At 54.6% G+C, this 14,863-nt stretch overlaps 4 protein-coding genes across 4 annotated transcripts; 2 read left to right on the top strand and 2 right to left on the bottom strand.

Moving 5' to 3' along the window:
- Nucleotides 1-274: 274 nt before the first annotated feature.
- HER10_EVM0006552 (uncharacterized protein) lies at nucleotides 275-1,659 on the top strand (the record flags this gene model as incomplete). Its single annotated transcript, XM_035476135.1, has 2 exons — nucleotides 275-486; nucleotides 541-1,659. The coding sequence occupies exons 1-2, from the start codon at nucleotides 466-468 to the stop codon at nucleotides 1,657-1,659; spliced, it is 1,140 nt and encodes a 379-aa protein (XP_035338462.1). The 5' UTR covers nucleotides 275-465.
- Nucleotides 1,660-2,104: 445 nt separating this feature from the next.
- On the top strand, nucleotides 2,105-3,601 carry HER10_EVM0009012 (formyl transferase; the record flags this gene model as incomplete). Its single annotated transcript, XM_035478515.1, has 4 exons — nucleotides 2,105-2,436; nucleotides 2,512-2,582; nucleotides 2,637-2,752; nucleotides 2,818-3,601. The coding sequence occupies exons 1-4, from the start codon at nucleotides 2,160-2,162 to the stop codon at nucleotides 3,599-3,601; spliced, it is 1,248 nt and encodes a 415-aa protein (XP_035338708.1). The 5' UTR covers nucleotides 2,105-2,159.
- Nucleotides 3,602-6,409: 2,808 nt separating this feature from the next.
- On the bottom strand, nucleotides 6,410-7,297 carry HER10_EVM0008758 (uncharacterized protein; the record flags this gene model as incomplete). Its single annotated transcript, XM_035478268.1, has 2 exons — nucleotides 6,410-6,710; nucleotides 6,771-7,297. The coding sequence occupies 2 exons, from the start codon at nucleotides 7,295-7,297 to the stop codon at nucleotides 6,410-6,412; spliced, it is 828 nt and encodes a 275-aa protein (XP_035338682.1).
- A 3,093-nt stretch (nucleotides 7,298-10,390) lies between these two features.
- On the bottom strand, nucleotides 10,391-13,194 carry HER10_EVM0001097 (FAD-binding domain-containing protein). Its single transcript, XM_035470857.1, has one exon. The coding sequence runs from the start codon at nucleotides 12,992-12,994 to the stop codon at nucleotides 10,580-10,582; it is 2,415 nt and encodes an 804-aa protein (XP_035337952.1). The 5' UTR covers nucleotides 12,995-13,194; the 3' UTR covers nucleotides 10,391-10,579.
- Between the last annotated feature and the right edge of the window lie 1,669 nt (nucleotides 13,195-14,863).

Raw genomic sequence — 14,863 nt, 5'->3', positions numbered from 1 at the left:
GAAAGCTGAGTCCCTATTTTCCGAAACCACGCATCTTTCTGCCTGCAGGAGATTATGAGCCAAATTGGAGAGAATAATCTATTCCGGAATAAACCATCAGTAACAATGTTTTATAATAGTTCTTCGCTATTTACCTGGGAGCTTAATAAGTTCTAAGAAGCCATTGTGTTGAGATGATGAACTGGTTGCATAAAGGGGTTATGCATGTAGCAAAAGTTAGGCACTCCCCCACCTACCACCTTTGGCGATGACGCCTGCAGTGCTCAACGCGACTCCATGTGCTCCATGCGATCGCCTGCAAAGCTTCCGCCGCCAGCTTGTGCCTTCACATCAACTCACCGTCGGTACCCCCTATCCAGCCCGCTTGATATTGCGCATCTCTAGAGAGAAGACCTACGCGATGAACGCGCCTCTTCTCGCCTCTGAATTTCCAAGACGAAGACGCGGTCCATTTGGCTGACCCCAATGACGCAACCACCGCCATCAGTGAGTCTTCCGATCACTGCGCCACGGACCGTCGCTGATTAACCCTCTTTGCAGACACCTACACCTCGTCGATTTCTGCTTTCCAAAAGACCTCCGGGGTCGCAGCAGCAGACACCAGGCAGCGGCCCGCCCGTTTTCGCCGGCAGCCAGCGCTTCCAGCCCACGCCCCGGTTCGCCCCTCCGTCATCGACTCAGCGACCTCCCGCGACGCCCGTGTTCCCTGGTTCACTTCGGCCGTCGAGACACCGAGACCCGATCCACGATGTTCTGGATAGTTCCCCGACAGATGCGCCCGTCTCGGCGACGCGACCGACGCTAGGAGCTGGGACGCAGAGGCAGAATCCTAGGATTGACATCGACTCTGACGTCGGTAGCGATTCGCCGACGGAGGAGGACCAGGATGAGCTGCCGCCGATGGTCGTCGCGGTGAACGATTCGATCGAGATTGAGTCGGAGCCTCCTAGTGTTCTGTACAGCGAGACTGAGGAGAGGAAACCAAAGAGGAGAAGGATTTCCGTCTCGCCAGCATTGAGCTGGCAGGAGGAGCCCAAGGAAGATGTTGCCATGGGATATGAAGAGGAAGAACTTCTTCCTGAAGAAAGCGGATACGGTGACGAGCAGCTGCCAGATGCTGATGATGAGCTTCCCTTCCGCGAGAATGCGCCCAAGACTGAGGACGGCTTGGTTGTTCCCAAGCGCGCTGCAGGAGACTCAGTCAAGACGCAGCCGACCTTTCATCGCGCCCCTCGTTTCAAGCCGTCCGAATCCGAAGTCATTCGACAGGAAGGCCTCCCGGAGGCGTTCTCGCCCCAGCGACGAGGCGCAAAGTACGTCGCCGGGGGCCTCGCGGCAGAGCTGCAGACTTGGCTGGCAGAGGTCAAGGGCTGGACGGGCGGTGACCGTCCGGCGGATTTGGTCATGCGCATTGCTGTTGACGAAGCTCGTCATGGAAACAGAATGTACCTTGTTCGGGGACGAAGGATCGTGGGCGACGGGGGTGTAAGAGAAGAGATTGGGGCGCGGCTTATGCTGGCTGGGGAGGGACAGTTGACGGGCCTGGGACACAAGGCTCCTGTCATCGTGGGTAGTGTGGTTGCGATCTCCCAGCCTGCGTGGGAGATTGAGCTACAAGACGGTAGATGGATCGTCGCCTGCGACTGGGCGGTCTCGTAGAATCATTGACATACAATTGAATACATATCAGCAACATTGATTCGCTGCAATTCTGCAAATGGACGGACTTTGTGGAAACATTTTTTTGCAGTACAGCCTCAATAGTAGATCACAAGAAGCTATGGCCTATAACGTCAGTCAAGCCGAATCTTTACTTCTCGCTCGAAAACTATCTGCTTCTTTGCCTTCTTTTCATTTATCTGTGCGTTTATCAATGTCTATTTCCAGTCATCAGCCTAACATTGACTCCTTCCGATATCCCAGGACGATCAAGCTGGTTCACCCCGATTGATGCATAAGATACTCAAATGCATGTACCCGTACACCCTCAACTCTGAGGTGTCATACCGTTCAAGATCCACTTTTACTCAGCATCTCAGGAGACGTTGAAGGCTATTAAGAAAAGATACGTCGGTTGAAGCGCGAATACCGCACCCGTGGATAAGAAACCTTACACGACTTAAAATGTCTCGCAAATAATTAGAGCATCATTCGACATAATGACGTGGCTGGCCCTCCGATCAGCCGCCTTTGCGCGGGTGCGAGCTGCAACGACGTGCCGGTCGGGCGCTCGATTCTACTCCGGCGCAACGACCGGCGCCGGCCGCGTCTCGGACCCGCTCCGGATCCTCTTCTGCGGCTCGGACAACTTCAGCTGCGCGGCGCTGACCGCGCTGACCGCGGAAAGGAAGCGGACCCCGGAACTCATTGAGTCGCTGGAGGTCGTTGTTCGACCGAGCAAGCCGTCGGGGAGAGGGATGAAGAATGTTCGTGAGGGTATGTGCACGCCGCCTAGACTCATGAGGTTGATGAAAGTGGATGATTAGGTAGTGAGCTGACAACTGGTAATAGTTCCGTTAAAGACCCTCGCTCAGCAACTCAGTTTACCGATTCACGTGAGAGACACTTTTACCAAGTGGCAGGTACTGCGGCTCCTTTTTCCTATCTCCCAAGTACCATCAAACTGACGTACGCAGCCGCCCAGTGACTTCAATCTAATCATTGCCGTCTCCTTTGGTCTTTTCGTGCCGCCGAGATTACTCAAGATGGCAAAATACGGAGGGTTGAACGTTCACCCATCACTGCTCCCAGAGTGAGTTCTCATCCACGTTTGCCTCCCTATCGTCACACAGCCCTCTTAACCACCAAACCTTCCAGCTTCCGCGGCCCCGCGCCCCTCCAACATACGCTCCTACAAAGACGCACGCACACAGGCATTACACTTCAGACACTGGACCACAACGACTTCGATCACGGCGACATTCTGGCCCAGACACCGCTCCCAGGCATCCCGATTCCAGAAAACTGCAGCACGCAAGAACTGCTCGACATTGTCACGCCGCCGGCTGCCGAAATGCTCGTCGACGGCCTACGTCGAGGTCTCCACGTCCCTCCGCACGTGAACGTCGGCTGGAGACAATCCACCGGGGGGTTCATGGAGGGCTCATTCGGAGCACCTCAGCACGCGCCGAAGATCACAAACCACGACCGTTGGATTGCTTGGTCGGAGTGGACCACCGAGGAGATTGCTACGCGGCAGCGCGTGCTGGGCGGCGTGTGGTCCTCTGCGATTAACCAGACCACGGGCACGGAGAAGAGAATCAAGTTGGGACAGGTGGACGCCGTACCCCTCGAGGATATGCCTGAGCACATTAAGCAGTTTACCAGACGATTGAGGGTGTATAAGAAGGACCGAACAATCGCTGACGATGCAACGCTAGAGAACGATAAAAAGGTACACCTCGTCAATTGGATTCAGGGGACGCAAGACGGGCGTTGGAAAGTGCTTCCGTGTCCCTTTTTTGAGCACGAGGACGGGAAGAGCATTTTGATTCCCCTTGTTGAGGGCGACAAGGTCCTCAAGGTGTCGACCATGATTGTCGAGGGCTCAGCGGAACGCGCTGCTGTGAACGCCATTAAGAGCTTTGTCGTAGTCGGATAACTACAATGACGGCTCTACTGGAAGGCGCTGGGAATCTCTTGTACCCTTTAGATATCAGTGTGATAGGTGTACGATAGGAAAATGCAGTGATGAGGTTGATCACTGTTTATTTGGAACTATTACAAACTACTTATCTTTTCGCATGTTAGGCGAGAACCTTGGCCCAGTTAGTGGACAGGGAGTCGCGATAACTTATTCTTATAGATCCTGACGCATTGCTAATAGTACACTCCAGGTCTGGTATATATCTCTATTGCCTGAAATATGTCGACTTTGGAATTGGGTCGATAAGAAAACCATACAGGGTGCTTCATAGAATCCCCTTAGGTATCAATTGTGACCCGTAGACTTGCGAAGACAGACTCTCAAGGCTACTCTCGTATAAATAATTATCAATACAGATCTTCTATTATCGAACCTTCATTTTGCTGGCACAATGTCCATTACCTTCGCTAGATCTTATCTTACCTTTCAGGCCGTTTCTTTCGAGGCTTAGTAGGAAGGTCGAGCGATTCTGGGTTGAGGAAGGCGCCCCAGGCTTTCTCGCGACCGCTCCTTCCTAAGCCATATCACTGCTTGGTACCGACTCGAAAATCGACTGAGCTGGCAGTCAGTTTCGAAATCTGATTCCTTCCATGTCGTTTAACTCATCTCCTTTTCCTTCCGCCCGTCCGCTCCCTCCTCACATTGGCCCTCTCCTCCACTCTGGCGTCCGGAGCCAACTAACCAAATATTACCACGTTCTCTGTTTTCTTCTCTTGCAAACGCCCGGCTTCTTACAAGTAATTCTTACTCTTTCCAGGGCATTCATTACTTCAAGCAAAAGATAGAGGAACTGACAGTCTCTTAGAAACTTTCTTGCGCAGGCAGAAGATACACACTCCAGGACCTTTGCAGACACCCACGACATTACCATCAAAGCTATCAGCATCTTCAACATCTCTCCTGCGTTCTTCTCCCCTCAAGCAATCACAGAGTGTTTTCAAGACGATGACCCTCAACCAGCTCAGACAAGCACGCCGCAGTCTAGAAGATCTTCCGTCTTCTCCTCTACAATCTCCCCAGGCTCGTATCGAAGCTCAGTGTCGGTCGGTATCGTCGAACCTCCCCCATTCCGCCGATCACTGGCCCCGACACCCAAGCCAAAGACGGCAACGGAGAACCTGCAAGGCAGCTACTCAGAGTATCGTCTCGTCACACCACAGCCTCAGTTCCGTCGCTCGGCTGCCCCAAGCCTGAGCGACTGTGCTGAGACTCTGAGAGCTCAATCGCATGATGTCCAGAATTCAGTCCATCACAGCGAAGGCGTCACTATCGAGGGGCCCTCACGCGAAGCGACGGCAGGTGCGGGCGATCTCGCAAATAAGATTGACGGCCAGATTCCAGACAACCAGATTGCAGGCGACCATGCTCCAGACGACCATATTCCTGACGACAATGAAGCTGCGGAGAGTAGCAAATGTTTCCCGACGGATGTCCGAAGCCCCACGTGGAGTCTGCTGACCGCATCTCCTGTCGCTCGCCTCTCTACCGTCGCCGAAATCAACGACGACAACGACATTCACCGTGATCCCGTTCCGTCTTCTCCCGGAAACTCCACCGCATCGCCCACCTTACAGAAAGCGTTGACTTTCGGAGCGGAGTTACAGAAGAATAGCCACGACGACGATATTACAAGCACTCCGTTGCTTCGGCGAACCCGGAACGCTAGGAAGACCCGGGGTTCCAATTCTAGACCAGAGGTCAGGGGCGGCCGGACCGGCAGTCGCCGGGGACGCCGAACTAGACCTCCTGCTCGTTGGTCCCCCATACTGCCCTGGACTTCTGCTGAAAAAGCGGCCTTCCATGGTGAGTTACAACAGAGACTTGCGGCAATCACTTCCGGTACAGACATTGACAGTGGTCTCCTGGATGTGCCATGCGACTACTTCGACATGTAGTGAATTTCTTTTCATATTCTTTTCTTCTGGTTTGGATGGATAAAAGGCTTTTCTAGTTGTTTTTAAGGAGCCACAAACAGGTATGTTGTAAATCGAACAGTATCATCGAGACATCTACTGACTTTGATGAGCGTTATGACCCTCGAGTCTGAAACGCCTACAGGAGCTTTTCAGGCGCTACTCGCCATATCTTTTGCCGTCAAGCAGAGCATTCAGTAAATTGCTTCCCAAGTTTTCTCTAGTTCTTTGTTTCTTGCAAAGTCGGTATGACGATCAATCATTGATGTCTAAGTTACCATGCTAATGTCATTCCAGCGCATTTTGAAATTCCATCAACCCATAGATTGCCCACCACCTGACACACCATCCTAATGAGCATGTCAATCTCGGACTTGGTAATTCTACGGGAAACATTTGGCAAAATAGTATTCAGTACCAGAAGCCAAGCTAATAGAAGAATCGAACGAATTGGTACAACGACATAGACTCTTGAGAATCGATTGCGGAAACTCGGGACTATACAAATCACACATTGATCACAACTCGACAACCTGGTAACGACTGTAACTTTCCAATTTTCTCTTTGCTCTACCAACACATTACCCTTGAGCCACTCATTACATATGAATATAATCATAGCTTGGAGCCCATCTAACGTCAGACTGACCAAGTCAGGTCTACGTCGAGCCATCTGAATGAGTGAAACACTAAGATGTATCCCCAGCTAATCGACAGCGGTTTTGTACAAGATGCATGCATGCATCAAGGTCGTGGCAGATGGCGCCGGTCTCCCCCCGCATTGTTACTCGAGACCGACGACCACGTTTATGCCCCGCAAACAAGTTCCAACTCACACCGATCCGATGACTTACATCATCAGGCCGACGACAACGCTGACAACGGCAGCCAAGCTGAGGGCGCCAGCGGCTCTGACACCGGCTGCGCCGCTGTCGATACCGTTCTGGCTGTTGTTGGATCCGCCCTTGCTGCCACCTCCGTTGCCGGCCTTGAGCTGCTGGCAGACGCCCATGAGCGTTGAGTTGTTCATCATGGCGTTGAGCTTGGCCTCCTGCTTGGCAGCCTTGGCCTTGAACTTCTCGATCTTGGTGGTGTTGCCCTTGAACTTGTCGTTCAGGGCAGTGTCGTTCTTGGAAAGAGCAACAAGCTTGCTATAATGACGTTGTGGTTAGCGTATTGCTCATGTATTAGCGCTGAGAGGAGTCACTCACTTCAACTTGTTCATCTGCTTGCACTCTCCCTTGGTGGTCTGCACGGAGCAGTACGAGAGGAGAGTGGTGTTCTTCTGCAGGTCGGTGAGCTTGGCCTGGCCCTTCTGGGCGAAAGCCTTGAGCTTGTCGGCCTTGGTGGCGTTGTTCTTGGTGACAGCGTTGAGGGCAGTCTCATTGGCAACCAGCTTCTCCAACTTGTCCATGCGCTTCATGAAGCGGCACTGTCCATTCTCCTGCTGAACAGCACGAACCTGGTCGCAGGTCGTCATCAAGGTCGAGTTCTTCTTGGCCTCGTCGAGCTTGGGCTGGACCTCGGCGGCCTTCTTCTTGATGAAGTCGATCTTTGTTGCGTTGTTGTTGGTGATCTCGGCGAGGAGAGTATCGTTGCCGGCGATCTTGACCAACTTCTCACCCTTCAGGAAGCGCTTGCACTGGGCCTCTGTCGAGTTCTTGCCGCCACCGCCATTGTGGTCCTTGGCCAAAGCCGTAATGGACAGAAGGGGAACGAGGAGGAATGAAAGCTGCATATTGACGGCTGATGGAGTGGAACGTTTAGTCGTTTGGGGTGTTTAAAAAAAGGCGGTCCGGCCGCAATAAAAGAAAGGCGAGTGTAAAGAAGTGAAGGGATCGGGAGGATGAGATGACCGCAGGTGACAGGACCGTTGGGAGAAGGCTTTGGGGGAAGACGTGGCCAAGTCTTATACCAAACCCTCTCCTACACCCCTCGCGGATTTCCATCCACCGACCCCTGCCGGCTCGCAACCGTCCGTGGATACTCATCCCATCTCCAGCGTCCCCTCTCTTTTACGGCACTCGCACGAAACCGACATACCAAACGCACTCTGGACACCATAGTAGTCGCTCGCCCATCCAACGAATCGTCCTCCAGATGGCATGTCTCAACCCCCTCTTCCGCTACGCAGTGCCTGGCCGGTTGTGCCCACTCACACCCGGTCTCGCTCTCTTTCGCTCTCTACCCTTTCTACAGTAAGCGCATGGTCCCGAATGGGATGGCAAAAGCAAGCAAAGAAAAAACCCAAATGCCAAATGTCCTGCTTGCTAACTTGGATATTCCTCGGCGTGGTACTGCTAGCCAGTGGCCATGGCTCGAGCGCCGTTTCTCTGGCTTATTCTTCTGTTTGACCTCACGGCAACACCTGCCGTCGACAGGCAAGATTGCCCTGGTTTGAGCCTCAATCATGTGTTACAAAATCTGTGATCATTGACATTCACAGTTGTTACACGCTATAAACCTGACGTGTCCCCCCCTTCCTCGGAAAGTGGGAGGGCGCTAATGGGCGCAAGAAGAAACATCACGGACTCTTCTTCCATGAACGACGTTTTCGAAAACCAGAAGAATTGCCCACGGCACATAGAGAATGCGGCATGTAGATGCCGCCATTGCTACGATAGCCTCCCCCGCCAGCAGTTTTAGTGCCTCAGATGCGGCTCAAACGGCATGTTTTGGCAGGCCCCTCTCACTCCAACGTCCATCCCGGCGCCCACGCATTGTCCGTTTCAGACACCCCAGCCCGGACGCGACGAAACACTGCTGATCGATCGACAGCACTACCAAACCATGGAGAAAAGCAAGGTCAGCCTGTCCAGAATCGTCTCGGCCTCATGGTGTCGCCTCAAGATTAGGACCAATTTGCGTCTACGTGTGTGCTGTGAGTGGTCGGTTCGGTTGGGTAGGGGTCGAGGGATGGGGATGGAGGCGAGAGGTAGGGAATCCGCCGCCGTACGATGCCAGCCACTCGACTACTCAACACCAGCCCCAGAAACCAAAGAGTCCATTTTTGGACTACGGGCCCTGCGAGCCTACGAGCATATCTCCTAATCCAAAACCTTGCAGAGACCAAGCTCTGGCAGCAGAATGTCAATCAAGTGTGCCAAGAGGACGAGAACGCGATGTAACAGAGCAAGCAGATCCAAACGCACATCCCGCCTACGCTACCAAGTCATTCTCGCACCATTCCAGATCAACTGACTAGCCCAGTGTAGATCAGCAAAGACATCTTGGCGATTGCGGCTCAATGCAATACCGCGCCTTGGAGTCTCGAGTTGATATCTTTGATAGTTCGAATTGCGAATTACAGTTTTTCGAATAGAATGCTGTGCGAAGAGGGCGCCTCGTATATACGAACCCTTTGGTCCGGTGTTTTCCTTTTTTCCTCAACTCTAGTGCTCACTGGCTTGGCCGGAGCGTCGAAAAGGGGTCCTTCGCGGCCGCAGATGAATCTTTGGGCGAGAATGGACTAGATGGTGAGGTTCCAACGAGCTTCGTCATCTCGTGGCCTCGTCATCTCGTGGCCGGACCAAGCAACGGTTGGCTTGTTCACAGAATTTCATCTCGAGCGTCCTGGCGGGGTCTGTTGTCGTCTGGAAAACTCTGTGTGTCATCCATTCGTCGTCCTTGGCCCCTTCTCACAGGTCTCTCATGCCGTTCGCCTGCAGTGGCGGCGACGGGAAGAGGGGGGGTGAGGTGAAGGGATGCAGAGTGGCAGCGGCATCTATTACCGTTGCTCGCGACCGTGTCGGCGACAAGGGCCCCGATCTGGCACATGGCGTCTGGCATACGGAGGAAAAGCCAAGAATGGCCAGATTTTCCTCTCCGTTGTGGAATCTGCAGGGCTTTTTCTTTGTCAAAAGCTTGAGCGTGCTTCCGTCTGCTGCATGCTGCAGTTACTGAAGCCTGTGATCGACGTCCCCGCAACGTTTCTTCTTGGCTCCTGGCCTCCTTCACGTTGTCTCCTCTGCCTGTCAGAGTTGGGCCCCCCCTCCCCCATATCCCTTGGCACACTAGGCCCTAGGGGAAAAGAAAAAGGCCCAACACTTGACAATGCAACACTACATCGAAAACTAGGCACACACTCACACACAATGGTCGAATTTAGATCATGGTTGGGTGGGGTAGAAGGCCGAGGATGGAGAAGAGGGGAGGGAAGATCTGGCGCGTAAAGGCGAGACCAAGACAAGACGTGTGTCAAGTGGGAACCGGAGGACGAGCGAGTCGCGCAACATGCACCTCACCGTAGAGACGACTGGGCATCAAGACCCCGGGACCCTTGTCCAAGGACTCTTCGTCGGAGAAATAAAAATGGCCAACCAGAAACACTTTGCGGTGCGGGAAAAAGAGAAATAGTCCAGGTTCATGGAACCATCGGCAAAAAAGGCCGACCTGGACTTATGACGAGGGATGATGGTTGGAGAGAGAGAGGAGAGAAAGGGGGCCCGACGCGGGGAGACAACGTTTTTTTTTCCCCTTCCCTGTGCACAGGTTCCTGCGAGTTTTTTCTCCTACGACAGATCCCTAGACGATGGCGCGCGTCCGTCTGTTGAGACGGGCCTGAACCCGACTCGATATCCTCGTTCACGCAGGGCGAGAGTTCCGACGGCCGCGCGCGCGCGTGCACGTTCTGGATTAAACCAAGACGACGACGACGGCGACAGATAGGCATTGTAGTGGGACTGAAAACGCAGTTTGTCCCATACAATTAACTCGTGGCCTGCCTGAATAGGATTCGTCGCCTGTCCACGTCAGCCTGTCGGGGAGACAGGATCATCTAGGGAATCCCGAACTCACGAGCGGTTCCCCAGACGAGTTTGCTGTTCTGTGCCTCTGTGGTTCTTCTCAATTATTTTGCGTTTGGTCTTACTCAGAACCAACTCAGACCAACAGCTAATACCAGCGCCCGCCAGTGCGGCCGACCGAACTATATCTCTAGTCTGCTGCTCAATCCAACCATTGACAAAGGCCAAGCTATCGGCCAAAGCTACATGTACGGAGGCGCGGAGCAGAAAATCCATTACCCAAAGACTTCAATCATGAAGTGATACTCAATCTTGCTGCCGTCGTGCCGCCCCCGCACCGTAAGCTGCCGGCACTTGTCTGCCAGGATCTCCCCGACCACCGGCGCTCCGCAGTAAAAGACGCCGACCTTTAGCTCCTCGTCCTCCTCCTCCACGTCCCGCCGCTCGCCGCTAGCGCCTCGGGTACTACCGCGGTCGTCGGCTCTAGCGTCCCTGTTTTCGCTGCGGTGGTTCCCGTCTGTTCCCTCGTCCCCTGCGCCTGCCGTGCTGTCGGCTGCGGCCCCGCCGCCCGCGTTCGCTTTCATCCTCTTGCTGGCGCGGAACCTCCGCATGTCCTCGTAGTGCCTATCTAATATGGCATCAAAGTCGGGCCGCCCAAAGTGCGTCGGGTTTAGCAAACCCGTCAGCGGACTCTCTGGGTGCTCCTCGGTGCGGTGCATCTCGAGAAGCCAGCGGTACACGTGCGTGACAATGTCCCTGCGTTTCTGGGTGACGTGCGTGGCGATGCGGATGTCGAGGTGCTGGGATGGGCCCTCGTGGCGGCGGTGCCAGTCCTGGCTTCGCGATACCGAGTTGAGGAGGTCGGCGATCCAGAGGAGGTAGTTGCGGTCGCGGACCGTCCAGTGGAAGTCTACGCGGCGGTAGTCGGGCGCGAAGGTGAAGGCTTCTGATGGGTTAGGGGGCTTCGTGGGGTCGTTCCCATCCGGGGCTTCTGTTGTTGTTGCTGCCGCCACTGTCGATTCTGAACCCTTTCGCTCGTTGGTCTCTTTCTTCTCCGTCACGACGGTCGTCTCCGAGTCGTGGCGGTGTTGATGGTTGCGGTGCTGATGCGAGTGCGTCGGGCCCCCGTGCTCCTCGTCGTCACGCGCCTGCAGGTCCGCGAGGATGCCCGAGAAGGGCGTGACGCCGATGCCTGAACCCACGATGATGGTATGGTTGAAATCGTAGAACCGCTGAGCCGGCGCACCAAACGGCCCATTGATACCCACCTCAATCTCCGTTGCCGCATCGGCTTCTCCCTCTCCTTTCCCGCCCAGATCACGGAGCCGCTTCGTCCAGTTCCCATCCGTCTTGATATGTAGCCGGAACTCCCGCCCCTTGCAAATGGAGACGGTAAAAGGATGCCACTGGAACGCGCTGATGGCGGGCACCTGCAGGAACACGTACTGCCCGGCCCTGTACTTCCACATGCGCTCGCTGGGGATCGTGGCCGCGACCTCGACCGTCTCGCCGTCGAGCACCGTCAGCGTCGCCCTGATCCTGTGGAACCCGGTCCCGACGCGGACGACGCGCTCGACGAGGATCAGCAGCGTCGGCACGGCGAGGAAGTAGCCGAACATGGGCCACTGCAGCAGCGCCGCCGTGCCGTGGGCCATCATGAGACCGATGATGGGGTACATGAGCAGGTGCGCCAGTTGAAAAACCTCGTAGTTCCAACGTCGCACGGCAGGCATGCTGAGCAGGGCGAGGAGGTAGAAGAGCCCCAGCGCCGTGAGGCCCGTGAATCCCGGCAGCGAGCGGACGTACTCGACGTACGGCCTCGGCACCGCGTCCGGGCCCAGGACCGCCGCCACGGCGTCCTGGTTTTCGGGCCGGCTTCCGTGGTAGAAGGAGCCCGTGAGGTGGCCTACGGCGTGCAGCGTCGCGAGCGCGAGCGCGAGGCATGAGATCTTGATGTGGAAGCTCTGGCTGAGGTCCCAGTTGACGAAACGAGAAACGCGGTAGGAGCGGCGGAGCACGGTGGAGAAGTAGCGCGACATGCTGAGGATGAGGAAGAAGAAGGTCGGATAGAGCATGCCGGCGCACGTCTTTGCGAGGACGACGCCCCAGCCGAAGGCGGCGCGGTATTGGGGGGTGGTGGCGTATTTGACGCATTGCCAGACGCCGAAGGCGATGAGGGAGGAGGCGACGAGGCCGAGGAAGGCGATTTCGGGGCCGTGGACGGCCCAGTAGGCTCGGAGGCGGCGGGAGAGGCGGAGGTGCTGGATGAAGTCACGTTGGAAGGATTCCGAGTCGGCGTCTTGTTTTAGGGAGGGGATCTTCCATTCGCGGACGCGGGCTGCGAAGGCGGCGCGGGGGATGCGGTGGGAGCGGGAGGTGTCGTTGTTGTCGTCGGAGCCGGCGAGGCCCATTATGGAGCGGAGGAATTCATGACGGAGGCGGTTTTCGTCTGACGACTGATTCGGTTTCTCTGGAGGGGGGTGACGGCTGATGACGTGGTGCGGTTTTACCTGACCGCCGGGCGCGAGCTCGTCGTGGGCGGCGTCGAGTTTGGCTTCGACCTCGGCGTAGTCGATGTAGCCGTCGCCGTTGTGGTCTAGGTCGTCGAGGAAGGAGGTGATTTCGTCTTCGGTGAGGTATGTGACGCCCTCGTTGGGGTTCGTGACGGGGTGGGTTGTGGGGGTAGCCATGAAGGCCTTTGTTCTTTTGCTGATCAAGTACCCTCACGGACTGACGTTTCTTCTGCCTGCCTGTCTGTCTTCCTTTTATTGAGTCGCTGTGACCCAGAGAGCGATGGATGCGAATGGATATTTGAAGAGGAGAAACGGTCGGGGGACAGGAAGTATATGACGGACAACCATGGTGTCTATATCTTTGAATGGACGCAAGGCCAACAGGGCTTTCTTGGGGATTTGGGCTATGGAAACGGGACTAAGATGCGTGTTGCGCTCATTTTACACTTGGCTCTGCTTGGCGGTGATTTCCCCTTTTCATGTGCCAATGTGGGAGTGTTGCGCGCTTGCTTGGTGCGGTGGTGGTGGATCGCGTGTGTCGTACGTCAGCCGGGACGAGCCAAGCTTCTTGGTGTTTTTGGCACGGATACACGTAGTATGAATATCTGGACCTGGTACATGGAAGAGAGTATCAAAAGAGACCTATGTACTGTCTCATTCGTCTTCATTGCATCGAGACTACAATGCTTCTCTCCCGGTCCATCTCACACAAGTAGAGACCTAACGTGAAAGAGCCGAAGAACATCACGGTTCCCTGCTGTGCGAAAAGGTAGGTACATCATTGCTGGGATTCAATACACTAGAAACCTCAAGGCGAAATCGTACATCACCATACGTAGTGACGAAAGGTCTAGGCTGTCTTAGAGGCTTGGTATCCGGACCGTCGCACTGGTAAAAAACTCAAAACACCAAAGAAGATTCCATGGTACGATTTGGACGAGCCATTGACTTCGCTGATTTCCTAGTTAGTCCCGTACTTGCAGACCACAACACCCAACGAACGAACTGAGCTTTTTCCCTGGCTTCTACTTGGTCTTCTTGGTTTCTTGGCCTCTTCTTGGCTCGAGGTTGGCGTCTTGGTATCCTCAAGACTGAAGGAATTCCGCTCGTCATCACGGTCTGCCGTCAATTGTAGAGTCTGTGATTGGTTTGGGGGCAAACAGGGTTCCTGCGATAAGCACGATAGGCTCTCTCTGTGTGTGTCGTGGAATGCGCACAGGCCAAATGACGTATGCTGCCATTTGGTGTGGTATTCTGTGGCGCGGTGACAGAAGCCCAGACCTCTTCAAACTTCCACCTAGGCGTACTAAGGCGCCAGCAACATCCAGGTCCACCCGCCGGGGCCTCCCGTTCTGTCCCCCCGGCATGTGCCGGAGCTTTTTGTCTGTGCCCCTCCCATCCTTCCACCATCTCACGGATGCGTTGCCGTAAAGTACGGAAGTCTTTAATTTACGGAGTAAGGCAGAGGGGGTCCTTATGATACATCTACGTTAGTTATTCAATCTATCGCGTGTCAACCTCAAATGTTGAAGAGGGAGCCGTCGCCCGTTGGATTGGTGACTTTCTCAGAGACACCCTTTGAGAGTTCTCAAGAAAGCTGGCAATGTTGGTTGGTATCAAAAGGCAGCACGGAAATTTGCCAAATACTGCCGTAGTGCAGATTCCTAGCTTTGCATATCTAAGAGATCTATCAATCCATTTACATCTTGGTCGGTAATAAAAAGCAGGCTTAAATGAAGCGCACCTCCTTTTGGGTTCTGACCTTCAAGTATCTCTTATCAGGAGAAGGCCTATGTAGCTTGTGTTCCATACCCACCATCTTTGATCCTGCGCATCAGGGGAAAACAGATGAAAAAAGCGTTTCTAAAATCGAGTTGAACATCGTTTAACTCAAGGGAGGTCTAGGCATTTCAAGACGCACCTTTCAAAAGCCATTCGGTTCCGGGGCCATACCCGTGTCCGTACAATCTTATTTGTGGGCCCCGCCATTCTCCCGTCGTCGCATCACGGCGCCGTCCGGCACCGACTTCGGTCCCCCGAAGAAAG

This window comes from Colletotrichum scovillei, assembly GCF_011075155.1.
Source record: "Colletotrichum scovillei strain TJNH1 chromosome Unknown Contig00001, whole genome shotgun sequence".
In the NCBI taxonomy this organism is placed as follows: Eukaryota; Fungi; Ascomycota; class Sordariomycetes; order Glomerellales; family Glomerellaceae; genus Colletotrichum; species Colletotrichum scovillei.
Note: the sequence above shows the minus strand (reverse complement) of the source record. Positions and strands in the feature narration are given on the sequence as shown.

Excerpts from the sequence above, each read along its gene's own strand:
- HER10_EVM0001097 (XM_035470857.1), bottom strand. The coding sequence starts at position 12,994 with ATGGCTACCCCCACAACCCACCCCGTCACGAACCCCAACGAGGGCGTC.